Raw genomic sequence first — 26,551 nt, 5'->3', positions numbered from 1 at the left:
ACCCGGGGAGAGGGCTGTTCCCATTCATGTTGGCCGTTATTTTCAGGGTTTGTACGTCTTCTGCTGTTTGTGGTGCCAAAGAAAGAAGCGTGCACGCAAATAGGAACTTTAGGATCGTACCATCAATCAAACCGTGGGCGGGGGTGTATTGTGACGTTTTCATTCTTTGTGTAAATTCACGTCGTGCGCAGACATATACATTTAATCACAATAAAAAGGCTTTTATGAGTTTGTATGAGCTGCCAAAGTGGGGAGGGAGAGAGGCAGCTGCTTATAGGTTTTTTGTCCCCCCCCCCCCCCCCTTCCACCTTATAGACTTACCGGTAATCCATTTTGCATGTTTTAACTCTCCTGTGGCATGTAGGTAAACTGCCAACTGTACAGCAGACCATATATATTCTAATAAAAAGCAACCATTTGTAACACGCTGAGTGGGAGCAAATCTCTTGCTTTTTAAAAGCTTTTTTTATTTTCGCTTTCGTTGGCAGGTTTTGGGTTGTGGAATGCAGAAAGTCAGCGGTTCGCTTCTGTCCAACGCAGGTGTTCTTTTTAACTCCCCTACAGGTCTTTTTTTTAAATGATTACACCCCTGATGATTTCAGAAGGTTACACGCTGCGTGCATTGTCAGTCATCCATCAAAGTTTAACTGAACATGCTAAATACTGGAGTCTATCGTTTTTGGGTGAGTTTTAATTCATTTTTAAAAATCTATATTTAATTTAGATTGATGTACATTTTCTGTCATTAAAATGACACAGATTCTAATACAATTGCACTGCTAAAATGAAAATATTTCATCTGATGATCAACAACAGATCAATGAAATATTGTAAAATTGGCTCCATTAAAAAAAATCATGTGGGCACTTTATATGTATTATACATAAGTTACGATTTACATTATATGAAATGGACATTCAATGTTTGAACTTAATTTTTTTTTTCAATATTAACTTGTCAGGTTAATTTAGAATGTCTTCAAATCAAATCTTGCAAAACTTAAGTGTGCTTTGCTTTTTCTTTGGCTTTCAAAATGCCACCAGGTTACACTTTTGCTTGCGCTGCAACCACCTTCCTGTGCCTTCTTGATTATTAGGTGTTGTCAAAAGGTGAGTAGTTTTACTTATTTTTAGTTGCATCGTTGAGTGTTTAATGCATGCTGGATAGTTCCTGTGTCACCTGTCGAGTTAATACTCAGTCTTCAGCCGAGTTCTATTCTCACAGTAGCGACATAACCAGGAATCAGGATTGTTTTTTTTTTTACGCATTATGTTATCAACCACAACATTCTAGTAGGCATCATACACAATAACAAGTTCAAGTTATGGTTTCAGTCATTTAATAACAAAACAATTAAAAAAACAAAAACAGTCATGGCAAACATGATGAAATATCTCAATTACAAGTACATTCTTTTCAATATATCTTTTCATACAAACTATACTACACTTCATAACCCAACTGATGACACGTTTAGCTACACCTGAATGGCGCTTTTAGTGTGGCGGGTTCACATGTATAAACACAAGCAGGACGTCCATGCTTCAGAAATGAAGACGATCAGCCCTCTCCCTCACCCAAATGTCATCTCATCATCCGGGCTGCTTTTCATTCGGAATGTTGACTACCCTGGCGATTGAGGGGGAAAGGGAATGGGGGAGGCGGGGGGTGGTCTTTGTAGTTGCAAGAGGACAGTTTCAGACAGTGGTGGCAGTGGGCTGAGCCTGAGGTGGGTTGTTGGCGGCGGTGGGCGTGGCCTGCCTGGGGAGCGTGTACATGGCGCCAAGGAACTGGTCTGCGATGCGTCCGGCCTCACGGAGGCCGCTGAGGAGGGCACCGTGTACCGTGGCTGGGTAGTTCCGAATTGTGTGCTCGCCGGCGAAGAAGAGTCGGGGAACAGGCTAGAATGATAATTGAGGGAGGGGAACATACATAATCAGAACCTGTAAAGACTTTTGACTGTTATAAAGTAAATGTATTTAATTTATGGACAGTTGTTTAAAATAATTGAGTTTTTGCTCCACAAAACTTGACGATTCATTTTTAATCTTGCACACAAGAAATACATACAATTAAAAAAACTAATCGTAAAACTAAGAAAAACTTAAACAAAAGATATTAAAAAAAAAAAAAAAAAAACAATAAAAAGTAACAGCCTGCTCTGAAAACTAATAAAACTAACTGAATTTAAAAAAAATAGTGAATTAATTTAAAAACTAACTACAATAAGTTCCCAAAGCATGATAACCCCGATGGACATGCCCGCTCACCTGCGAGGCTCCCGGGATGGCGGGACCCGGCGTGATGGGCTGCGCCATCAGGTCATAATCATTGCCCGAAGAACCAGCTGCCACATAGGAGTAGGAGCCCCGTGCCCAGGGGTCAGCACGCCAACGCGTCACCACCGTCTCCTTCGGCTGCCACGCCGATGGACAAGATTACGTTGCAGAAGCGGGAACCTCTGGGTATCGTGTCAGTTGGTTTACCTGAGGCACGGCGCTGCTCCCGAAGATGCCCTTGAGGATGGCGAGGCAACGTCCCACGATGACATCGTCGCTGATGTTCTCCATGATTCCGGCCGCCTCGCCTGCCATCAGAGCCAGCAGGATGGGAGCTGACGGGGACAAAAATCGCACGGGTGGACTTTTAGGATGAGGCAACCAAGTCGCGCTACCACGTAGGCGCTTGATAATGAGGCCGCCGTGACACCAGACCAAGGTTTACGCTCTCTGGTCATCTTGCATGTGAGGTAGGAGGACATATTTCCATTTTTGAGCATTGTTCATGCAGTTTTGGCTTGCGAGCAATTTATCTTAAATACTATGTTTTTAAACAGGATACAATACATCAATATGGTACTGGAACAACCAAATCCAAATGCTCTTTTTGCAGAGTAGCAAAACCGAAAGCATACATAAAAATCTTTTTTGTTGCAGTTTGCCATGTTAACAGCCATGTCAAGCGGTGCACATTTGGACTCAAATTGTGGAGCTTAAGTTGACCATGCAGTAATCTCTGCCGCACTACGGCTGGAGTGTCACCTTTGTAGAGGTTCCAGAAGAGGAAGAGTTCACCCCGACTGGCCGTGGTGGAGCCCACGTGACCGAACAGGTTGACGCTGGGGTCCCAGAACACGCGGTCGAAACAGAGCACCACCTGTGAAAGACCGAAAGAACAACAATTGACCACTAGAGAGGCATGGAGGGAATTGTATGAATGCTCTTGAGTGAGCGCCCTCTGCTGAAGACAGCGGGCTTTGCAACGCATTGCATAATAATGCACTGCGGCAGAACAGTGGAGGACACCAAAGTCCTCCCGGTGCGGAGTGACACGTGTCCTTCAACCCTCATGCGCACCCTTACGCCAATGATTCAGGTTTGTTGGAATAAGAACAATAAGAATATGACGTTATCCTCGAGTTTTGTTGTGATAACGGCTGCAATTGGGTCTGCGTGAACATCCGCCATCAAGGTCAACCGCGGGGCACAGGGCGTGCCGTGAGATGAGAGATGTGACGAACATATCTTTTTAAAATCGATCACCCGAGTGCTTATTCCATCCATTACTTAGGTAATCAGTTCAGTGGTTCCAGGTGTAGGAAAGATGGTTTTAAATCGATGAAATATAATTTTGCAGTTGACATAATTGTGTAAGCTGATCCCTTGCCCCGCCTGGGGTACAAGTTTAATTCATTCCGCAACCACGCTTGCGAATCAAAACATTTATCTCAGATCATCGTTCCCACTGAAAAGAATGGAAATGCCTTTAACCCATGCCTTTAGCACCCCCCCCCCCAAAAAGTTTTAAAAACAGAAAAATCAAACTGTTATTGTCCTTTATAATGACAGCTTGGGAAGTGCTTCTAATACTGTAGATGCTTCAAGAAGATGCTATTATTCATTTTTCGGAGAGGATAAAGAATATATGCTTGTGAGCATTATCTGTCTACATTTGTTGCACCACCGATTGTGTTGAATGTTGCTTCGAAGACCGTGACTGTCAATGCTAGCGTAGCATATCAATGGTGTTTTGCATTGTTAGCATGAAGCAAAATGGCAACGGTATGTTGTAGTTTTGAATCTGTTTCACGTTAAGTTTGACAGAATGCTTCTACGAGGAGTGGCTTTTCTTGAAACCTCTCTCTCTCTCTTTCTCTTTTTTTTCCCACTCACTCAACACACTTGACTACACTTTCGCTCATACGCTCAACTCTCTTGCGCTCTACACACCTTGTTGAGGTTTCCAAAGCCCATCCTCTGTATGGCAGAAGTCTTCCACTCGGGCAATGGCGGCACAAACTGGACGGCGGGCGGCTGCTGCTTGAGCACGCCGAGCGGCAGCGTGCACAGCACCGCGTCGCACTTGTAGATGAACGTCTGCGTGGCGGAGCGGGTGTTGACGGCGATTACCTCGCAGCCTGGCGGGAGATGGGAATTTTTTTTAAAAAAGCATGTTGTATCTTCTATAATGGCAATTCTGATGTCCGAGACTTACTCACCAGAGGCTGTGTATCGAACCTGCCGCACGGCCGTGTTGAGTTTGATGTCCAAGCCTTCGGCGAGAGCGACGGGCACGCACGAGTAACCGTTCCTCACGGTCAGGTGGCTGCCGGTGAACTCAAAGTCATCGTCCTGTGGGAGGGAAAATCCCCCGTGAGCAAAAGACTGCGTGACGGTTGAAGACGCGTGAAAACAAAGACGCACCTGATCCCAGTGTTTGAGTGAAAGGGTAGAGAGGGGCGTGGCGTTGGCAAACTCCAAGTTGGCAAAGTGCCAGTCTAGTATTTGGCGGTCTCTGGACGACAGGTAGACGTCACTGCAGACACGAGAGGAGACGGGACATCATGTTGACAAGTGGGGCTGAAGAGTTTTGAAAAGGAATTGTTTTTGTCTTAATGTTGCGATTGCACTTGAATCTGCAATCATTTTCTCAAACAAACTGAGAATTAATATGAACAACAGTTAATTTTTCCACTTTAATGCCATTTAACTTAATCGCTTCAGCTTGTGGTTTGCACTTCTTAAGCACTGAACATATCCGGACACTATATCAGTCAACGGAAAAGAAATTTGAAGCAGAGTTGAGACAGACAGACATACTGATTGATTGATTTGTCTCATCTTCCCTCAGCTCATCAGTGCGGCACTAATATTACTCATGCTCTTCTCCTGCGCCGGTTGTGTTAATGGGTTAAAGCTCTGGAACCTCGGTGCTGGTTAGCATTAGCATCAAGCTAGCTGACTGAAAGGCTAAGCTAAGTGTTTGTTTCAAGTACACAAGATGTCAACTTCAACCGGGATTGGCATTAATCAGCTTGGAGCCTTGTTTGACTGATTGCTCAGTATTTGCCAAAGTGCTGCTTACGGTGACGTGTGTTGGTTTAAGTTCCCTGAAGGCATAAAGCAGTCGTCTCAAGGCACTGCAGTAGTAGCTCGGGTACCACAAATGATCCATTGATATGATTTCTCCTATGGTAGTGACCTCGGCTCTAATCCTAGCGCACAAATGACGTGTGGACCAAACAGCAAAAAACATTTCGATACCTGGGTGGGTTGGCCTCGAGCTCCTGGAGCTTCTCCTCCAGCTTCCCCTGCAGCTCCTGCAACTCGTCGTATTCCTGCACAAACCCCAAGGTTTTGATGCTCACCTATTCTTGCCAGTCGGTGCATAGGCCGCGCGCACGTCCAACCGAATGCGCGAGACTGCGTGTGTGCGTGAAAAGACGCACTGAGACCTTGAAGTAGTTCGTGGGGCAGAAGACAAATCCAACAGACAGAGAGGCAATTTATCTGCGCACCCCCGAAAAAAAAACAACCTAAGAGTGCCGATGTTAATAATACATCCTGCCACTTAAACATAGCCTGTCTGGTTGAGTTAGATAGCGTTACATGAAGAGATTCCGGGCTGGGCCATCTGTAAAATATCCCTTGCTACCAATTATAATCTTTCGGAAATCGAATTGCGCCTCTAAGTAGCAGTAGACAGTGCCCAACGCAGACAGGCGGTATGTAATGTAAAGCCACATGAAGAGAGTTTGATTCTAAAATTTGAGTGCTTATTCTTTGACCGGAACGTTGTAAATGAAAGCCTTGGCTGAGATGTCTCAGTTTAAATGTCGCGAAGGAGTCCATCGGCGTCGCTGCTTTTCAACAGGCACGGAGTGGACAAAAATTCCAATCGCCGCACCCCAAAGTCTTACAGAAGAGCGGAAGTTCTGGTGACCACACCATATTGTTGTGATATGTTACGCTATTCACAAAGAGTTAGAAATAGTCAGCTTTTGGGGGAAATTTCAGCACGGCGCTCAAACGCAGTATAACCTTTTAGAGGTCAAATTCATTTGACCTGTAAACTTTGAAGCCAACTGTTCAATGTTTCTCAAATCACATTTTGCATTAAAAAAAACAACAACATCAAACTCCTGGTAGAATTCTAGCAAAATTGTTCTTTGGGGTCGATTTGAAAATGTATTTATTTCTGTTTTATTGTACGGCTGAGCAGAACGAAGACGGCCAAACAGTCGCGTGGGCTCCACAAGTGTGCCTAACTAAAATTAATACTAAAACTAATAAAAACTCAACTAAAATGAAGCATTAAAACCAACAACCCCGCTATTAAAACGAACAGAATTAAACCAAAAAAAAAAACCCCAAGTCAAAACAAAAGAACTTGCTCTCATGAATGAAAAATGCAAATCTATTATAACCCGTGATACATGTACAGTATAAACTAGGTTAGAAAGTCGACCGACGGCCCGAAACGAAGAAAAGTATCCCTCCACAAATTGCAGCCTCTGCAATTTAAAAATTACATTCTGCTCCATTGCTGTCGATCTTAATGTTAAGCCATTTTGCAGACCTTGCAGTTCTCCAACAAGGAAATTAAGTGTTTCGTTTTTTTTTTGCTTTCCAAGGACATCCGCTATGAGGCCTTTCTGTAACTCTTGCGGTCTCTGTCGAAAACCTTGTGATGACACTAAACTCGGTGGCCACTTCCCTCGAACAACTTCCAGTTTGAAGCCTCGCAATGGCAAAGGACGGTTTATCAATCGTTAAGTGCCTTCTTGGTTTCATGACGTCACAATGCAAAGAGCACAATGAAGAGGAGTGCTGAAATACCAATTAGAATTGTACCAGGGAATGTATTACTGTATCTTCAAAATACAGTTGGATGTGTGCTTTCTAAAGTTCAGAGAAGGTAATAGAAAGTTGTCACCCCGTAATGGTGGTACGGGGCCATTTTAGGTTGACCGTAACATTTGACCCAACCGCTTTTTTTTATGAGTGACATTGAATTGTGTTGCGTGAACTCACTTTGCAGAGCGATGTCAGGTCTCTGTGCTTACTCTTCACCAGGAACTCCGCGGTGATGTCCCTGGGCGGTTTCACGTCACTGGCCTCTTTGAACTGCTGATGGAGCTCCTTCACCCGCTCCTTGGTGGACACCATCTAAGCCCACCGGAGAGCAAGGTAAAGCGTGGCATTTTACATTCCTACTCGGAATTCAAATACTTTTTACACAACAATTTTAGGCACGCAAAGTTGCTCACCTTGTTGAGCAGATCTCTGAGCTCTTCTTGCGTCTTCACAATCTTGTTCCAGTGTTCTATCTGCTCATCTTTGACGTGCTTCTCCTGCAGCCTACACAACAGATATAGATTAAATCTTGACCCCATCTTGTCGGGGTGGTGTGACAAAGGCAAACTCCTTTGTCCAAATGCGTGGCGTGGACTTAACTGTACAGAAGATATGAGGGCTGTACTCACTGTATGACCACCTCCAGGGCCTGTCCCAGGGAGACGGGCTTGTTGTTGAGGAAGTTAAAGTCCAGCTGGTGACTGAGGAAGGAGGTGGCCTCCAGCAGTCTGTTGAACTCCTGCTCCACCATCTCGTCTTTTTCTTTGGGCACCTTGAATTGCGCCCAAAAGAAAACGATGAATGACTTTTGAACTCGCCAAAGACGAAAAATGTGTAATATTCACAATCTAATATAAAGATGCAGAAGTTAGTTCGCTATTGAGATACACACCGTGCAAGGGCAGAGCCACGCCAGTTCGGTAAAATGATTGTGAGTGATCGAAATCAAAACACAAACTAAAATATTTTTGAGCACCGATGACACGTCATGGAGATTATTTGAATATGAACAGTTTCCAAGTCGAACTCCTGTCCAAGTTTAATTTGCCTCTTGGAAACAAATGACAAAAAGGCTGCCAGTCGTTATCGATTGTTTATTACATAATTCAGTGGTACCTCAATTTACAAGTAACCCGACGTTTTTATTTTTTTTGTCTTGAGCTGCCAACCAAACGGTAAGCGACAAGCGTAACATTGTGGCAGCAAACTGAATATCGAGCAGCAGTTTGGAAGTTTACTATAAAACTAAAGAAAAACAAATCACACACTGTGTTTTTTGATCAAATCGCAGTATAACACCGACTTAAACATAGTTTGCATGTAACATATTTATCATTAATATTCATTTACAGTTGGCATTTCGTGTTGTTGTTCATTGTGTTCCGTCTCATAGCGTCATTCTGGAAAGATGTGCAAATACTTTTGGGATTCTTTGTATTCTTGTGTACCACTAGCTACTGATCGGACGTGCAGCTGGGATTCCCCACGCGCGGGGCTAATAAAAACATTCTCCTACTTTAAACAGGAAGAGCCAGCAAAGTGAGAAAAGAAATGGCCTTGCTTCCACAATGATATTCAGCACATGAGAGGAGGAATGAAATGATGTAAGTAAACCAATACATACACTCGTGCACCGTTCACCCTTTAGTTGTTCAGCGGTTGGCGAAACGAGACAGAGGAGGGAAGGGGGTGGGGGGAGAGAACATATCATGTCAACAAAAGGGAAAACATGTACATTTCATTTGTGCTGCCTGAAAAGCCTCCAACCTAGACATCCTATTAATGGAGTCTTAGAGAAGATTTGATTGCCATTAGGCCGTGTCTGTTTTGTGCTCCGTGCGCCAGTTGTTTGGAGGTTACCCAAAGCCACGGTTCATTGTGTTGATGTGGTTTAGGAATAGCTAGACGACCGCTTGGGGACAGCACAGAACTCAACTTCGAGAACACTCAAGCCAGAAGAGATCTCGCAAACGTTTTCTTTAATGAAGTAAACAGCGCATGGTTTAGAATGAAAAAAAGAAAATTCATCGGCTACAAATATTAAATGCAGCTGAGGTTACACTGTCATGTCTGATTGTTAATTGCTGTAGTTTGCAAGAAGCAGGCAGATAGCATATTTCCTCAAAGAGTGGCCCTCTGGGCTCGACGTTGTACCTTGAATTAATCAACTACACTCGAACACCCCAAATTGACACCGCTCTTTTCCTCCCCATTCACATTCACTCACAATTACTCAACCCCGCTATATAAATAAATATACAATATTTACGCGCTATATAAATAAATATACAATATTTATTGTATAAATAAATATACAATATTTATTTATATAGCGCGTCACAAATACGGTCATGATTTTGTTTTTTATTTAAAGGGGCATATTTTAAAAGTCTACATTTTGGAAATTCTTTTTAACAGGGGCGGAATTTGAGTTGAATTAAATGGAAAAAATATAGATTGAATTTAATGCAGTCAAAACGGCACTCTCTCTACCACTGTATGAGGAAAATACGATATGCTCTCGCATCAATTGCATGCGCGTATCTGCGATTTGCAGTTGGACAAGCTACTTCTCACTTTTAAGCCGGTCATACTCACGGCCTGGCCATTGGCTTCATAGAGCGGACACTTCTGTTTGATCTTGGCCAGCTCCATGTTAACCTGCTTACTGACCACAGCCATGGGATTCCCTCCTGACCAAGCGCACAGACGAGACCGACGGAATATTTATAGACAACAGCGCCCTCTACAGGTCGATGAAAAGAAAATGGCGGAGTCATCCATACCCAGGCCTGTCACAACCATGGCCCCCAGATCTGCCACATAGTTGCCCTTCCTAAATGTGGCCACCCTGCCTCCGACGCGGTCCTACAAAGATGAGTCCAAAAGAAATGAAGAAATTCCAACAGTTAGACTCAAAATGGTCAAATTAGGAGCCAAAGGACAATTGCGTCGCGCGCAGACACCCACCCTGGCTTCCAATACAGTGACATCCATCCCAAAGCTCTGCAGTTGGCGGGCTGCAGCCAGGCCGGACACCCCTCCGCCAATCACAATCACTTTTCCGGTCTTCTTGGCTGTAACGAAGCATGTCAACAATTCTTTGAACGAGCCACAACGGCAGCTAAAATATAGCAGAAGAATCCGACAGCCTGTCATGCTGTACCGTATTTATTTTCTCATATTGCGACTGTAGGCGTCGACAGAGATGATCTGACATTTGAGAAAATTATACAAATGTGTTTATATCTGAAATTATGCATTCTATTTTTCTTTACGCCAAAGGTCAACTCACTGGGTAAAGGCTTGACCCTCTTGTAAATGCCAAAGTTGATCAGCCCGTGCCTTTCAAGGTAGCTGTGTATCCTGTGCACCAGCACAGCGTCGCCTGAGCGGGATACAAAGAACATGAAATCGCAACTGAAGGACGAGTATAATTGTTGTCATTTTTCTGACTGTTATTTCAAGCGTCTTACTGTTGTATGGAGCTTCAAGCTGCTGTGCGGTGGTCTCAAAAGTCAGCTGGATCTTTGGGTTGTCCAGCCACAGTTGGAGCTGGTAGGGGATGAAACACAAATGGTAATATGAAGGCCTGAAAGGGAGGCTTTTTGAAGAGGCGATCACACAGGTTCGGGGGGACACTTACTGTGCGGTTGCGGATGTAGAGGAAGACCTTTTGGGTCTGCTGGGGGCCGCTGATGATGTCGGGGAAGCATGCGGCTTCCTGGGATGTCATGCGGTCGTGAGGGAGGCGACTCTGAAAAGCAGCGCCTTCCACACCTGATTATGGACATAGTCCGTTAATGCTTAGCGTTACAAAAAGAACGACAGCACAACAGTAGAGCATGGGTTTTTTGTTGTTTTTATCCATCCATCGTCCAGATCGCTTGTGTCTGAAATGCCAATGCTTGTTTGATATTCTTTCTTCTGTACGGCTGTACAGTAATTACAATATAACTACATTTGAATTAAACCCTGAAGCACATTTATGAAATTGATAAAGACAAAAACAAAGAACATTTTTGCTGTCATCATATTTCGTTTTAGTCAGTTCCATAAAGGTAAAATGCAGTTTTTTTTAATGCACTCTCATTTTGATTTGATTTCATTACACAGTGATTTACTTGTTCTTTAATATGCATGACATTATGAATGTTGAAATAATAATGCCTGCACAGTTAAATTATTTCCACAGGAAAATGGCGGTGCTTCGAAAACAAAGCAGAGACTCACCAGATGGTTCCTCGGGTTCACTGTCATTCTCTTCTTCTGGTGGAGGGGCTGGTGGCGGGATGACCTGCTTTCGCTCTTTCTCCGCCTTGGCGTTTCTCTCCTCCTCAGAGTAATATTCGTCCTCGGACAGATTGGCCAGGCTCTCGTCCATCTCGCGGTACTCCACCTGCAACAGTAGGCACAATAAAAGCATCATTAAAACCCACATTTCTACAACACGCCACAGCCATTTGGACCATACTCCCAGCATCGCCTCCGGTTAAAATTCTAAAATGTTTACCTTTTGTCGCTTGCGCCGACTCGTCCTGCGGACTTCGGCAGAGTCCGGGTCCAGGGCGCCGGGGCCTCCTCCCCCCTGGTGAGGCATAGGGGCTCCTCCTGACTCGCCGCTCGGGGACGACCTCTCCTTCTTCTTTATGTCCATTGGACCCGCAGCTGAGACCGAAGCAGCCGCCTGGGCATCAGAGACCTGGGCTCTGTCGCCGCCCGCCGCTGAGGAAGTAGAGGATGACGACGAGGACCCGGCGTCGGATTTCTTACTTGACAACATGATGGAGGATGTTGGAGGCCTCTCCTGGGAAAAAAATTATCAACTAAGGAATTAAAGGCTCAATTTACAATGATAAAAGACAGGAAAATGGTTGAACAGTGAACCCCCGACCATTTGTGAATTTCTGTTGAACATAACTATTTGTTGAAAGATTCACCTATTCTCGTGCCAATACGTATGTTTAAGCCCTCTTTCTGTCACATTGACATTGACCACCAGCTTACTGCTGGCCAGCTTGACAGCAATGTGAAGGAAGATCTCAGTAGCAGGCGAGGCTCCTTGTGCGGCTGACCCCCAAAGAATGCAGGGTGGTAAACTTCTCAAGATGATGGAGAGAACGGTCCAGATCACTATTAGCAGTGACAGAATTTAAAAGCTAAGATAAAGAACCTTTTGTGATAATAGTATTTTGAAAATATGAGTATTGATGTATAGTGGAGTCAAAAATTTAACAAAGTAGCTCAAAGGAAAGTCCCTGCGGCAATATACACCACGGTGTCCTTGCACTTCAAATGCATTAATTTTTTTCATTGGCGTCGGGATACTTCTAAGCCACTGACCCTGCCACCACCACCCCTTTTTTTTTAGATAGCACTGCTTTGGTCAAATAACTTAGATGGGATTTTTTACAACTGTTGTGGTGCTATCGTGCAAGACTTCGGCCTTTGCCACCCAAAATAATGTGGGACATTGCGGCGAATTGTTCCACATTTCTTGTTCAAACTGTCAATGGTTGCTATTCGCATTGGTCAGGGTTCACTGTATTTTAAAACAACAATGATGATGACAACTTGTGACTCTGTGATCTGCTGAAATTAAGCAAACACACCAGTGCCCGCGTTGTATAGTGTCGTTAAAAATAAGACTCTTAGGATCCTGTTAATTATTGTGTTATATCATGCTAATAACCAGCAAACGGTGCCCCCAAACACGTCCCAAAAAGTCTGGATGAATTAAGAGAAGTTAATCGTGCGTGGATGTCATGGTTTTTATGAGAAAAAAAAGGATGCTCTATGGTACAATAACATTGTCTTGTTTTACCCATTTCTCCGTGCACCTGGTTATATCCATTCAAACACTAAAGAGATGAGACAGAACCAGAATAATAGTGTTACGAAAAAAGTATGCCTTTAACAAAACATTCATAACTTTACTAAATTGCAAAATCAAACGAATTAGAAGCCATGGTATCGTTGAAAGAATATTTTTTAGGCCAAACGATTGGAACACCGCTACCGTCCATTATAGACAATCAGGCTAGCTCACGATCATCGCAATGCTAGCAGCACGTCCGTAGGCTACAGATGAAATATTTGCTCACATTGATTTTCAATAGCATATTAACATCACATTCATGACCATTTTACGCCTTGGTAATATTAACTGAACTCCAAACGTTCATTTTGTTACTTAATGAGCCTAAAAGTAAGACATTCACGTTCCCGAAATATTAGCAATCTACGTTAGCTGCTAACAATGAGCCCCGGCTCGCATTCACGTCAGGGCAGGTGCGATTTGCAGAAAAAAAACAATAACGTTGGTACATTTAAAGCACATTACCAACGACACCTTAATATTAAATTAAAAAATAAATTCACGCGATAAAATTTTTAAATATGAATAAGACCTCGCAATCCCCGCAGATGTCAACACAAAGACCGCACAGTTCTTCGACCGTTTCTCGACGCACTATCAAAAAAACTCGATGCTGAATGGCCGCTCCAAGGGTTTCCAAAGCGTTTACATTCATTTGATTGGTTATAAGATCTGTCAGTCAAACCTAAAACCGGAAAAGTTGCTGCGTCGCAAAGCAGAAAGATCTTTTTTTTTTTTTTTTCAACATGCGTCAACTTGTAATACGCTTTCGTAAAAAAGACATTAAAAAAACAAATAAAATACAAGAACCAAGAAAAGAACAAATCCCCAAAACAAAACGAAAACATGCCAAGGGGTATGAGTAAAAATGTAATAAAAAATAAAAATAAGTAATGTTTTGGGAGCTTTCTTATGTCTAGTAGCAGATACTGAAAATAAATACAGATCCAGTTCTTTCGGAAAGACTAAGTACTGTATTTTGCTACTTTTTTTCAGCGATATATATCGTTGTCAGACTGATCTCAGGTCTGCCCTACTCACGGTGTCGTCATAACAAGGATACCAACAGGCGGGGCTGTAGACTTGAAGGAAGGTAAAGGTGAGCCGCTGTGTGGAGCACGCCAACTCCAAAAATAGTTGTTTTTCTTTTTTATTTCGCTATTTAAGTCGTCGCTGTGTCAGGTGTAAGTACACGCTAAAATTGTTAACATGTAAGTAAATATGATCGATTCCTTCTAAGCGGTTGATTGTCTGTGTGATTGAATTAGCTGAGGGTACGGCTAATGCTTGGTAGTATTTCAGGAAGTAGTCGTTGTATTGCAATTCTATATTCGAGAAAAACACTTTTTTTTAAAAAAGTAAATAAAACAACAGATATCCGAATTAAAACTTGCTTGATTAAGTAAGACAACATCTGAATACACGTAATGTAAGATATAAACAGAAGTATGATCTTCATTTTGCTTCACAGCGCCAGGAGAATGGTAAAGGAGGAGAATGAGTCGCCCAACCGGCCTGACAACACTGCCTTCACTCAACAGAGGCTCCCAGCGTGGCAGCCCATGCTCTCCGCCGGCATCGTCATCCCTGGGTTTGTCCTCATCGGTCTGGCCTTCATCGGCATCGGCGTTGCCCTCTTGATCACCTCTCGCAACATCCAAGTACTGGAGGTAGAGGCTCAGTTTTACCCCCCTGGGCTCTATGTAGGGCTTTCTGCGTCCACTTTGCTTTTGGAATCATTTTAGCCTAAATAATAATAATAATAATAATAATAATACATTTTATTTATAAGCACCTTTCAAGACACCCAAGGACACTTTACAAAAATAAAAAACACATGATGTAAATGTAATGAAACTGATAGCCAGGCCGTTGACCTTTCAAAGGTATGATGTTAGTAATGTGGTTCGTCAACATTTAAGATATGTCTTTTATGTGTTTTCTCTTTTTCCTGCAGCTTGATTACACGGGCACGGAGCAGAATTCACCATGCTTTCAGTGCTCGGACCCTGACAAGCAGGACTGTGTTTGCACACTACAGTTCTCGATCAACAGCCTGTTTGAGGTGCCCTCGACTATTATACTGTAGATGTAAAAAACCTTTTCCACCATTAATATGACCTACAACCAAAACAATTTAGTTAAAAAAATAAATATTCATGTGAAGGGCAAGCAAAAATAAAGAACGGATATAATCATGGTTGCACCATTGTGCACACACTCTGAGTACAGGTCACATCATGTTCAATGAGAGTCAGCACATACCAAAGCTAAATCTCGCTGGAAGTTAGCATGACCACTGTTAGCTTTTTAGCCATTATCATTTCAAATGTAGTCATAGTCAAATCAACAAAAGGGCAAAGTGCAAAATCTTTTTATTTTTGTCTAAGTGATTTCTGCACTCAGGTTGCTATCTTGCTATATGTTAGCAATACAAAGTCAAACTCCTACTTCTGACCCTTGAGTGTTTTTTTTTTCCCTTTGTGATCTTGTCTCGGACAGGGGCCGGTGTTCTTTTATTACGGCTTGTCCAACTATTTCCAGAACTACAGACGGTACGGTGTCTCCAGAGATGACGGCCAGCTTTATGGAGACTTGTCCTACTTCAAGGTGAGCTAAAACACTGCCAGGTGGTTTACTAAAATCAAATCAGGACACAGTTTCTTGGCAGAGGGCTTTTGATTTCCCCATCACTCGTTTCTGCATTATATGGCAATACATTATCATTTCTAGTAATCATCTGAGTCTTGTTATTTCTCTGGTCTTTTCCAAAGGAACCCTACGATCAGTGCGAGCCGTATCGATATGACCGCAACAAGCGCCCGATTGTGCCGTGTGGCTCGGTAGCAAACAGCATGTTTAACGGTGTGTGTGTGTGTGTGTGTGCTTTATCCTGAGCTCCTTTTTTTTTCCTGTGTCATGAGATTCCTTATTCATTCCTGTATTTCTTTGGTTCCCGGAAGACACGTTCAGGCTGTTCCAGATTGTGAACGGCCAGCAGAAGGAGGTGCCCTTGGATGGGAAAGGGATCGCTTGGTGGACCGATTACAACATCAAGTTTAGAAACCCCACTGTCACACCCCTGAGGAATGCATTCAATGGTAAGTAAAGTCTACTGTGTTCCTGGTTTTTTTTCGTTCTTTTTAATGTTTTTAAAAGAAAGAGTGGATCAATTATAATTCACACTTTCATGGCAGTTAACAATGTGCCTACAATTAAACCGGTTTTATGATGGAAACAGTTTGACCCTGGAATGAATTCTTTCACATTCCTTTGTTGTTCCATAATTTCTGTTTGAGCTCTGCCTTTCTCTCGCAGCTCACCCATGACCCTGATGAGGTCAAGCACTGTCAAAAATGGCTGGATGATTACTAATTGTGTGTGTTTTTTTAAACTGACTTACAGGCACCGTGAAGCCGTTGTTTTGGCCCAGACCAGCTTATGAGCTGGACCCCTCTGACCCTGCCAACAATGGTTTCATCAACCAAGATTTCTTGGTGTGGATGCGAAGGGCCGCGCTGCCGGATTTCCGCAAACTTTACCGGCGGATCACCGAGGGGGACTACGCCAATGGCCTGCCAGCAGGAAACTACTCTCTGGAAATCGCTTACAGTATCCTTGTCCGTTTAACAGATTCGGAATTGTTTTTAATGGATGTATGATTGGGATACAGGATTCAGCTACCAAAATCAAAATGTCAGTGACATGTAGACAGCAGTTTAATACTCATTTTTCTACATAAGTACCGTACAATGGTTTAATTAAATGAATATGCACATCAGGTTTAGGATCATGCTGTTTTTACATTTTAAGAGAACAAGCAGAACACACAGGTGTGTGCTCTTGAAAGTGTCCGCCTAACCTGTTTGACAGGTTGGTCAAGGCACTGTTTTTACACATTCAGAATGAGTGCAATGAGGGGGGGGGGGGGGGTATGTTTTTTTTAAATGTAAATAGACTAGGGCCTAGGCATTTAAGTGGAACCTTCAAGTTGAGCATGAGTATCTGGAGAAAACCTATACATACAAGGAGAGTAGAGATCGAAACCCTGAGCTTCAACTGCGCGACGGCATTAAAATATACAGTTCAAGGTTTTATGACGGTTACAATTTTAGGTAAAATGGTACATTGAAATACAGGTTGACATTTGTTCCATGACCACTCCTGAAAGGACGGGAAATTAATTCATTCCAGCACCCCCCTCCCCCCAATTTTGCTGTTTGGGTTTTTTCATAATTAAAAATATTCTATAATGTTGTACTTTATAAAAATATAGAGTAATAACATAGTACAATAGATTGTAAACAATTTAACAGTTTATGATAGAATTTAATGCTGCAATCTAATAAATCGTGACATTCCTTCTGATGTGGCTGCCTTGGCCACCAGGAGACACTACATCCAGTCATCAAGACATAAAAAGAAGAACTATACTTCTACTTCTACTTTAAGTAACTCAGTCAGAGGCAAAAATATTAGCATTTTCTCATGGACGATAAAGAATAGATGCTTGTGAGTATTATTGGTGTACGTGTGTAAATATCCGTCGCGTGTAAATCCTTGACTATTGATGCTAACTGTTATTATGTCAATGGTGTTTCACTTGTTTTTCTTTTTTTTTTTTTCTTTAGCATGAAGCTAAGTGTTCCCTTTATTTCACATAATTTGTTCTGGTTTGTAATAGAACAGGTTGGATGTCAGATCATATTTAACAGTAATTTCTGAGCTGCGAAAAGAAGGGTTATATTGTGTATCCCCACTGTTGTATTTTCTTAACCCTCATCCCCCTCCCAGACTACCCAGTGCTGAGTTTCAGCGGCAGAAAGATGGTGGTGTTCAGCAACGTGTCATGGATGGGGGGCAAGAACGAATTCCTGGGTATTGCCTACCTGGTGATCGGCACGCTGTGCGTCGTGATGTCAGTGGTCATGCTCATTGTCTACGCCAAATTCAAGTTCCCAGAGGAGGACTGAGCAAAGCCTCGTGAGGATAAGCGGTTCAGATGATAGATGGATAGATGGATAGATTAACTTCATAACTCAAGAGAGTTTTTGTCTCAGGTTTATTTGTTTGTTGCTGTGTTTTATTTCTTCGTCATTTTCATTTTACGTCATAGGATTCTTTTTTTAAATTAACAACCATTTATACATTGACAGAATTACATTAGTACATTTACATTTAATACAGTAAACGGATGATGTAAATACAGGAATTGGAATTTCAATCAAGGCTGTACATTTTTTTTTGTGTTTTGCTTCATGTTAATATTTATGCAATAAAACAATGGAAAAGTCTCCTAAAGCTTGAACTTCCTACATAATTTCCCATAAATTAAATGGGGGGGGGGGGGTGGTGACGTGGATTTTCAGTTAGTTTCAAGCCTGTATTTTTATTTATTTATTTTTTTTCATGATTGTTGCATGAAGCTTGCATCTGTTTAGTCCAAATGTTGTATTGGTTGCACGCATTTTTTCCCCTAACGCTTCAATGCCTCCAAGTTTATGTCATGTCGTACATCTTAGTCGGTCTAAATTCATGTTTTACATTTGTACTAAAAACAGTTTAACAAGCCCTTGCAGTATGGAAGTACATTTGTGCTGTCAGGGTTTGAATTTGAATTTTCAGCACTGATTCTTTTTTTCTTTCAACGATCAAATTTATAAAGAATTGTTCACCATAAAAAAATCTTTCAAAAATTCAAACTTAAGTGTGTTCATCTTAAAATGAAAGAAATCAATGTCAATAATAGTGTGTTGAGCTTAAAATTAAAAACTCAGTGCAAAACATTAAACGTGCAATATTTTATGTAATAATTTTATACATTTTAAGGTCTAAAAATGTGATAGAATAAAGAAAAATCTGATGACTCACAGTGGACTAACAATGAAAACGAGACATCTCCCTTCTTCCCCCTAGCGGTCATACACGTCGACGAAAATAATCAGCGTCTGTCCAGTGCATTCTGGGTAATGACGTTTTAATGAGGCAAACTTCGATGTAAATCTTCCCCCTTTGAACAGCAAGTACCACAATCCATCGCTCGAATAAATCTGACGTCCGACGTGTGCGATTTGACAGCGGCACCCAGTTTATGACCCGAGACAAAATCAACCACAGCCAGACGTGTTTCTTTTGTTCGTCGTTCGGTGTTTAGCGGTGGTCGCAGACCGCTTCGCAAGATGTCAGACGTAGGTGGGGGCGAAGATAACAGCGGCTCCATGGAGGTATCGGCCGTTCACACAGTGGCGGACGCCTCGGTGCTCCAGAAGCACATTCGCAAGCTCGTTCCGCTGCTCCTGGAAGATGGCGGCGAGGCCCCTGCCTCCCTGGAAACCTCCCTGGAGGAGAAGAGCACCGTAGAGCAGATGCGGAAATTCCTGGGCGACCCTCAGGTCCATACTATCCTGGTGGAGAGAAGCGCGCTCAAAGGTAAAATCTCTTCGTCATTCTTGGGCGGCTAATCTTGCTAGCCCGGCTATAGCCAGTGGCCCATCAATTTTCATCGTTCCGTTCTTCCGTAAAACCCGCAGCCACAATAAACGATACATTTGAGTACTGTATTTCGGTGGTGGTGCAGAATTGATGGTGAAAAAAAAAGTTTGAAATTTAAACTCAGATTGCGCAGACATGCTCATCCATATTGAAGGGAAACCAGCATTGTACCTTTACTGTTTAGCAGCCAATCTGCATCCAGGAAAACGATTTATCTGCACAATTTTCCAAGAGGTTGTAATAGTAACCTGTAATCAAGTAGAAGTACAAATACCTTTGGAACAAAATATCCTGCTAAAAGTAGAAGTACCGATTCAGTTCGTGTTGTTCTGCTAAAAAAAGACTGAAATGTACTTAAGACAGGGGTGTCCAAAATCGGTCCTCGGGGGCCATCTCTCCCTGCTGCAACGCACCTAATTCAAAAGACTAGAATCGTTATCTTGCTTCCTCAGAGCTTGGTGATGAGCAGATCCCATGAATCAGGTGTGTTCTAGCAGGGAGAGATGGAAAATGAGCAGGGCATCAGCCCTTGCAAATGTGACTGATGAAAAGATTGATTGCTTGCTTTCATCCGGTGGTTGGGGACCACTTGCCCTAACACACATACGCGCAAAATATTAATGACAAGATTCGAATCATTCTAATTTTTGAGAGTCATGCTGTTGTCATGTGAGTCAGCACGTATCAATGAAGACATTCTATTCAGTTTCCTTCCGGCTAGGTGGTCCTTAGCCTCAGAATAAAAGGCTATTGATAATGTCATGTTTCCCCAGAGGATGTTGGCGACGAAGGAGAGGAAGAGAAGGAGTGCATCACTTACAACATCAGCATCGACATACACTATGGGCTCAAGTCCAACAGGTAAACCTGTATTGAAAAGTCATTTCTATTTGTTTTGTCTTTGTAACTGCAAACTTTGAAAATTCCTGGAAAGCCCTGTTTAACACAAACATACTTTGCTCCTGCAGCTTGGCTCTTATCAAGAGGACGGGCGTCATTGATGCAGACAAACCCATTTCGACCCAAGTCCGCGTCTTGACGCTGAGTGAGGATTCTCCCTATGAGACTCTCCACTCGTTCATCAGCAACGCTGTTGCTCCCTTTTTCAAGTCGTACATCCGTGAGTCCGGAAAGGCAGACAGGTAATTAATTCCACCTTACTCCATTTCCTGACACTCCCTTGAATGTGCGCCAAGCTCATGCTTTCATTCCTCTGCAGAGACGGGGACAAAATGGCGCCTTCCGTGGAAAAGAAGATCGCAGAGCTGGAGATGGGCCTCCTGCACTTGCAGCAGAATATCGAGATCCCGGAGATCAGTCTGCTCATCCACCCCATCATCACAAACATTGCCAAGCAGTGCTACGAGCGCGGCGAGAAACCCAAAGTCACTGACTTTGGGGATAAAGTGGAGGACCCCACCTTCTTGAACCAGCTCCAGTCTGGAGTCAACCGCTGGATCAGGGAGATTCAAAAAGTAAGATTCATTGGGGGTTTTTTTTGGGGGGGGGGGTTCCAATGATTGAGGGGGTCTTGTTCAATGTATAACCTTCATGCCCATACTCACAATGAGTTTTATGTTTTCTAAACTGAGCTCCCCTTATCCCTATTCCTCTGTCGTCTGCTTCCAGGTGACGAAGCTGGACCGTGACCCGGCGTCGGGCACAGCCCTGCAGGAGATCAGTTTCTGGCTCAATCTGGAGCGGGCCCTCAACAGGATCCAGGAGAAGAGGGAGAGCCCGGAGGTTCTGCTCACGCTTGACATTCTCAAGCATGGCAAGCGTTTCCATGCTACTGTCAGTTTCGATACAGACACTGGTGAGTGGACAGCAAGTTTTGGTATTTCCCACGTTAGGCATGCTAGATTTATTTGTATGGCACCCTTATGCACCAGGCACATCCATAGTGCTTTACAGAGGCAAAAAAGAAAACAATAAAAACACGATTAAATTAAGAGTGAAATAGTATTTACGATTAATAACAATGGAGCAATAAAGATTTCAAGCCGACAGTTTGAGCAGATCTTAGGTGTTCAGGAAGTTCGCTGAACAGTTGAGGAGCTTAGAAACAGACTGCTGTTTCACTTGTTTTTTTATTTACGTGCCTCGCCTCGAGTAATCACTACATTTTTCCTCCCTTTGCAGGTCTGAAACACGCTGTAGAAACTGTCAATGACTACAATCCTCTAATGAAAGACTTCCCCCTTAATGACCTGCTGTCCGCCTCCGAGCTGGACAAGATCCGCCAGGCTCTGATGGCCATATTCACCCACCTGAAGAAGATCAGGAACACCAAGTACCCCATTCAGAGAGCCCTGCGTCTGGTCGAGGCCATCTCCAGGGATTTGAGCTCACAGCTTTTGAAGGTGTTGGGCACCAGAAAGCTGATGCATGTCGCCTACGAGGAATTTGAAAAGGTAAGTGTCGCACAGTGAAGGGGTCAGTCTCTTCTCTTTGTTGTCCATCTAAACACAATGCCTCAAATAGCGGGGGTTCACTGTCTGAGCTCTGCCATTAATTGATTTTCTTTTTATTGGGTTTCTAATTGCATAGAGAAACCACAACTTGGAAGCAAAACATTTGAAATGGGGCCTGGTATTCCTTTTTGATTGATTTCCTGTGGTCTGTAACAATATAAAAATGAATCACAAAAGCTTTGTAGCAACAGGCATATGAAACAAAATGACTGTTATGACATCAGAAATGGACAAACAAATACTCTCACTTTACACAAATAGTACACATCCTAAAATCAATCTTTTGGCATTTACACTCAACGCTAAATGCTGGCTAAGGAGTCTAGACTGGCTTACTTGCTGAGAGGCAAACTTTCTTGACAAAATTTCTTGAAACACTGTCAACCAGTCTTTCCAAGTTAACACCAGCAATGCTCCACAAGATGGCGCCAAAGAATGCTTTTGTTGCTTTGGCCTGAGCACAACAAATAATTGTTAGAAACCAGTACGCTGGAGTTGAGCATATATTCTTCTGCTACAGGTGATGGTGGCCTGCTTTGAGGTGTTCCAGACCTGGGAGGATGAGTATGAGAAACTCCAGGTGCTCCTGAGGGACATCGTGAAGAGGAAACGAGAAGAGAACCTGAAGATGGTATGGCGCCTCAGCCCCGCTCATCGGAAGCTCCAGTCGCGCCTGGATCACATGAGGCGCTTCAGGAGGCAGCATGAGCAGCTGAGGGCCGTCATTGTCCGCGTGCTGCGGCCTCAGGTAAGCATACTGTGTCTCTATTTTCATTACGGTCGTTAAATTCTCAAAGGAGACTGTTTGCAACTGTGTTTTTGTTTGGTTGGACATTCCAGAAGCAATGAAGGAAAAAAAAAAGTGTCAACATCGCAACACTGACTCTTATTTAAAGTTGTCACATTGTGAAGCATATCTTTGTTTTATAAAATGTTTTGACTTTTGGTCCAGAAAAAAATAATCAGGATGTGAAGTGACCTCATCTTTTGCTCTTGATTTTCGAGGTTGCAGCTTTTCATTTTCTGCAAATTAGAGCGCGATTATGATTTCACGAATCAGCTAATCGCGACTTTGTCAATCTGTGTGTTTCCAGGTCTCTGCCGTGCCGCAGCATGCTCCAGGCGAGACAGTGGAGCCTCAGGACATGAAGGTAGCTGGAGTTCTCTTCGACGCGGCCGACGCCAACGCCATCGAGGAGGTCAACCTGGCATACGAGAATGTCAAAGAGGTGGATGGCCTGGATGTGTCCAAGGAGGGTGTGGAAGCTTGGGAAGCCGCCATGAAGCGATATGACGAGCGCATCGACCGCGTGGAGACCCGAATCACTGCTCGCCTGCGCGACCAGCTGGGCACAGCCAAGAACGCCAACGAGATGTTCCGCATCTTCTCCCGCTTTAACGCCCTCTTCGTGCGCCCGCACATCCGCGGCGCCATCCGCGAGTACCAAACGCAGCTCATTCAGCGTGTGAAGGATGACATTGAGTCACTCCACGACAAATTCAAGGTGCAGTACCCGCAGAGCCAGGCGTGCAAGATGAGCCACGTGCGAGACCTGCCTCCCGTGTCGGGATCCATCATCTGGGCCAAGCAGATCGACCGGCAGCTGACGGCATACATGAAGAGAGTGGAGGATGTTCTCGGTAAGGGCTGGGAGAATCATGTGGAGGGGCTCAAGCTGAAGCAGGATGGAGATAGCTTCAGGGCCAAGCTCAACACTCAAGAGATTTTCGACGACTGGGCGCGCAAGGTACGAAGAAGTTGCTGTTTATAGAGGAAAAAATGTCACTGAGGTTCATATAAAGCTTGAGGATGTTATCTTGAAACTGCGAGCAAGATTTGAATCTTCGCTTTATTTTACTTCTCCCTCGCCCACACTCTCCTTGAAAGCTGCATCGTCGGCAAAAGCTGATAAGAATGTTTCAATGTGTGTGGATTTGATTTTAAAACTTAAAACACTTCACCATGAAGCTCAATGAAAAATTCATAAACAGTCAGCAAGATTTTGGTGAGGTAGAGAAGTTAAAAATAAATGAGAATGTGATGTTATTGGGAAAATAAGCAGCATAACTGTTTTCAAGCCACAGGACTTTCAGCTTGGGGGGGGGGGGTCTCATCTTGTGGTCAGAACGTAATGGTAGCTTCTTTCTAAATAGTATGTACTCTACTTTTTTGTCTCTCATACCAGGTGCAGCAACGTAACCTCGGAGTGTCTGGCCGCATCTTCACCATTGAGAGCACCCGCGCCCGAGGTCGCACAGGAAATATGCTCAAACTCAAAGTCAACTTCCTCCCAGAGATCATCACCCTGTCCAAGGAAGTGCGCAACCTGAAGTGGCTGAGCTTCCGTGTGCCGCTGGCCATCGTCAACAAGGCCCATCAAGCCAACCAGCTTTACCCGTTCGCCATTTCTCTGATCGAAAGCGTGCGCACTTACGAGCGTACTTGTGAGAAAGTGGAGGAGAGGTCCTCCATCTCCCTTCTCGTGGCCGGTCTGAAGAAAGAAGTCCAGGCACTCATTACCGAGGGTATCACTCTGGTGTGGGAGTCCTACAAGCTAGATCCTTATGTTCAGAGGCTAGCTGAGACGGTCTTCAACTTTCAGGAAAAGGTCAGTGTGGAAAACATGTCCCCAAAAAGCATTTATAAAAAACCTGACTGATGAATGCTGAGAGTATTATGTGACGTTTCCAGGTGGATGACCTTTTGCTAATTGAGGAGAAAATAGATCTGGAGGTCCGCTCGCTGGACACCTGCATGTTTGACCACAAGACCTTCTCGGAAATTCTCAATCGGGTCCAAAAAGCTGTCGACGACCTCAACTTGCACTCTTATTCCAACTTGCCCATCTGGGTCAACAAGCTCGACATTGAGGTAGGTTAAGAGCAGATGCAACAGAGGCTCCATAGTCCCAAAAGTGGCACAATTTGGAGTTCTGCCGCAAAATTCAACGCGCAGACCAGACTTTTTATTCTTTTATTTCATTTGATTTTCTATCATCTTTATAAGAGTTGGCAGGGAGCTGGAGCCTATCCCAGCTGACTTTGGGCGAGATGCAGGGTACACATTAGACAAGTTGTCAGTGAATCACATTCACATTCTTTTGGAACATTTAGTCTTCAATTAATCTATCATACATGTTTTTGGAACGTGGAACTGAATTGGAGTACCCGGACAAAACCCATTCAAGTACAGGGAGAATATACAAATTAGCTGATAACGGTGCTTTTCTGATTTTTCATTTCCCTCCTCAATTTATTTTGTTTGGTTAGATTGAGCGTATCCTCGGAGTACGTCTGCAAGCCGGACTCAAGGCCTGGACCCAGGTGCTACGCGGCCAAGTGGAGGATAAAGCCGATGTCGACATGGACACCGAGGCTCCTCAAGTGAGCCACAAACCAGGGGGTGAACCCAAGATCAAGGTCAGCATCATAGACAATCTAGTCAATTCTAAAAATAGCCGGCAACACCTTCATTAAAAAACCCCAAACATTTCCTTTCTTTAGAATGTTATCCATGAGCTCAGGATCACCAACCAGGTCATCTACCTGAATCCGCCCATTGAAGACTGTCGCTACAAGCTCTACCAAGAGATGTTCTCTTGGAAGATGGTCATCCTTTCACTTCCCAGGATCCAGAGCCAGAGATACCAGGTAGGGAACATAATAGTCCATTGCTTTATGACGCAACTGAGGCGAGCCAAGATGCCACATTATTTGTTGAATATTTCTTCACCAGGTTGGGGTCCACTATGAGTTATCAGAGGAGGAGAAATTCTACCGCAATGCTCTGACCAGGATGCCGGACGGGCCTGCTGCCTTGGAGGAGGCCTACAATGCAGTGGAAGACATTGTCGGTGAGGTGGAGCAGTATGTCAAGGTACGTATTGCGCAGCCTGACTAACACGCGACGTCCAACAACTTTTATTCACTTTTCCATATTGTGCTCGTCTCCATCCAGGTGTGGCTGCAATACCAGTGCTTGTGGGACATGCAGGCTGAGAACATCTACAACCGTCTGGGTGAGGACCTCACTAAGTGGCAGGCACTTCTCGTCCAGATCCGCAAAGCCCGCGGAACCTTTGACAATGCAGAGACGAGAAAAGAGTTTGGACCGGCGGTCATTGACTATGGAAAAGTAAGGAGCAGTTTTTGTTTACTATTTTCATGAACACGTACAGATCCTACACATACCCCTTCTTGCCGAAATATAATATGCTTTAATGTTTTGTTTTTTTATTCTTCACAGGTACAGTCTAAGGTGAATTTGAAGTATGACTCATGGCACAAAGAGGTCCTCAGCAAATTTGGCCAGATGCTCGGTCAGAACATGCAGGACTTCCATGCCCAAATCTCCAAGGTAAACTATGACAACATCCCTTTTTTTGGAGGTGCATCGCAGATTTTATTGGATCGATATAATGTGATTTTAGTCCCGTCAAGACCTGGAACAACATTCCGTGGACACCGCGAGCACGTCCGATGCTGTCAACTTCATCACATATGTCCAGACTCTGAAGCGCAAAATAAAGCAATTTGAGAAGAATGTGGACGTGAGTAGACAGTTTAACACA

At 43.6% G+C, this 26,551-nt stretch overlaps 3 protein-coding genes across 10 annotated transcripts in view; 2 read left to right on the top strand and 1 right to left on the bottom strand.

Annotated features, from left to right (window-relative positions):
* Positions 1-1,322: 1,322 nt before the first annotated feature.
* Positions 1,323-13,606, bottom strand: kdm1a (lysine (K)-specific demethylase 1a). 5 transcript variants are annotated; one of them, XM_086127569.1, is made up of 22 exons: positions 13,547-13,606; positions 12,961-12,997; positions 11,650-11,943; positions 11,370-11,535; positions 10,783-10,916; positions 10,613-10,691; positions 10,432-10,524; positions 10,107-10,213; positions 9,923-10,004; positions 9,735-9,829; positions 8,761-8,778; positions 7,766-7,908; positions 7,550-7,640; positions 7,314-7,448; positions 5,544-5,617; positions 4,704-4,815; positions 4,499-4,631; positions 4,230-4,417; positions 3,042-3,156; positions 2,487-2,614; positions 2,271-2,417; positions 1,323-1,901 (listed from the first exon to the last, which is right to left on the bottom strand). In XM_086127569.1, the coding sequence occupies exons 2-22, from the start codon at positions 12,988-12,990 to the stop codon at positions 1,698-1,700; spliced, it is 2,568 nt and encodes an 855-aa protein (XP_085983695.1). In that variant the 5' UTR covers positions 12,991-12,997; positions 13,547-13,606; the 3' UTR covers positions 1,323-1,697. The 5 variants fall into 5 exon arrangements, with proteins under 5 accessions (XP_085983695.1, XP_085983693.1, XP_085983696.1 ...); XM_086127567.1 differs by having other exon boundaries at positions 11,370-11,539; positions 11,651-11,943; XM_086127570.1 differs by having other exon boundaries at positions 10,783-10,907; positions 11,370-11,539; positions 11,651-11,943.
* A 345-nt stretch (positions 13,607-13,951) lies between these two features.
* On the top strand, positions 13,952-18,308 carry tmem30b (transmembrane protein 30B). 4 transcript variants are annotated; one of them, XM_086127574.1, is made up of 8 exons: positions 13,952-14,113; positions 14,486-14,684; positions 14,972-15,079; positions 15,517-15,624; positions 15,789-15,879; positions 15,978-16,115; positions 16,420-16,626; positions 17,809-18,308. In XM_086127574.1, the coding sequence occupies exons 2-8, from the start codon at positions 14,496-14,498 to the stop codon at positions 17,985-17,987; spliced, it is 1,020 nt and encodes a 339-aa protein (XP_085983700.1). In that variant the 5' UTR covers positions 13,952-14,113; positions 14,486-14,495; the 3' UTR covers positions 17,988-18,308. The 4 variants fall into 4 exon arrangements, with proteins under 4 accessions (XP_085983700.1, XP_085983701.1, XP_085983698.1 ...); XM_086127575.1 differs by having other exon boundaries at positions 13,976-14,107; XM_086127572.1 differs by having other exon boundaries at positions 14,064-14,225.
* Positions 18,309-19,076: 768 nt separating this feature from the next.
* dync1h1 (dynein, cytoplasmic 1, heavy chain 1) overlaps positions 19,077-26,551 on the top strand; it is a 32,499-nt gene continuing 25,024 nt past the window's right edge. The window contains exons 1-16 of the mRNA XM_086127566.1: positions 19,077-19,443; positions 20,280-20,367; positions 20,475-20,648; positions 20,726-20,981; positions 21,136-21,322; positions 21,649-21,920; positions 22,501-22,728; positions 23,075-23,728; positions 24,167-24,589; positions 24,673-24,852; positions 25,251-25,400; positions 25,485-25,631; positions 25,717-25,857; positions 25,939-26,115; positions 26,227-26,337; positions 26,411-26,530. Of these exons, the coding sequence (XP_085983692.1) occupies positions 19,194-19,443; positions 20,280-20,367; positions 20,475-20,648; positions 20,726-20,981; positions 21,136-21,322; positions 21,649-21,920; positions 22,501-22,728; positions 23,075-23,728; positions 24,167-24,589; positions 24,673-24,852; positions 25,251-25,400; positions 25,485-25,631; positions 25,717-25,857; positions 25,939-26,115; positions 26,227-26,337; positions 26,411-26,530 (3,558 nt within the window). The 5' untranslated portion in view covers positions 19,077-19,193. The remainder of the gene's footprint in view (positions 19,444-20,279; positions 20,368-20,474; positions 20,649-20,725; positions 20,982-21,135; positions 21,323-21,648; positions 21,921-22,500; positions 22,729-23,074; positions 23,729-24,166; positions 24,590-24,672; positions 24,853-25,250; positions 25,401-25,484; positions 25,632-25,716; positions 25,858-25,938; positions 26,116-26,226; positions 26,338-26,410; positions 26,531-26,551) is intronic.

Source organism: Hippocampus guttulatus, chromosome 13 (assembly GCF_054856545.1).
Source record: "Hippocampus guttulatus isolate MCC_2025c chromosome 13, RoL_Hgut_1.0, whole genome shotgun sequence".
Classification (NCBI taxonomy): Eukaryota; Metazoa; Chordata; class Actinopteri; order Syngnathiformes; family Syngnathidae; genus Hippocampus; species Hippocampus guttulatus.
Note: the sequence above shows the minus strand (reverse complement) of the source record. Positions and strands in the feature narration are given on the sequence as shown.

Excerpts from the sequence above, each read along its gene's own strand:
- kdm1a (XM_086127567.1), bottom strand. The coding sequence starts at position 12,990 with ATGGATATAACCAGGTGCACGGAGAAATGG. Across the intron at positions 10,525-10,612 it reads GCTTGAAGCTCCATACAACA|GCGACGCTGTGCTGGTGCAC; the intron begins GTAAGACGCTTG and ends TATCCCGCTCAG. Across the intron at positions 10,214-10,431 it reads GAGGGTCAAGCCTTTACCCA|CCAAGAAGACCGGAAAAGTG; the intron begins GTGAGTTGACCT and ends GCTTCGTTACAG.
- tmem30b (XM_086127574.1), top strand. The coding sequence starts at position 14,496 with ATGGTAAAGGAGGAGAATGAGTCGCCCAACCGGCCTGACAACACTGCC. Across the intron at positions 15,080-15,516 it reads CGATCAACAGCCTGTTTGAG|GGGCCGGTGTTCTTTTATTA; the intron begins GTGCCCTCGACT and ends TGTCTCGGACAG. Across the intron at positions 15,625-15,788 it reads GAGACTTGTCCTACTTCAAG|GAACCCTACGATCAGTGCGA; the intron begins GTGAGCTAAAAC and ends TCTTTTCCAAAG.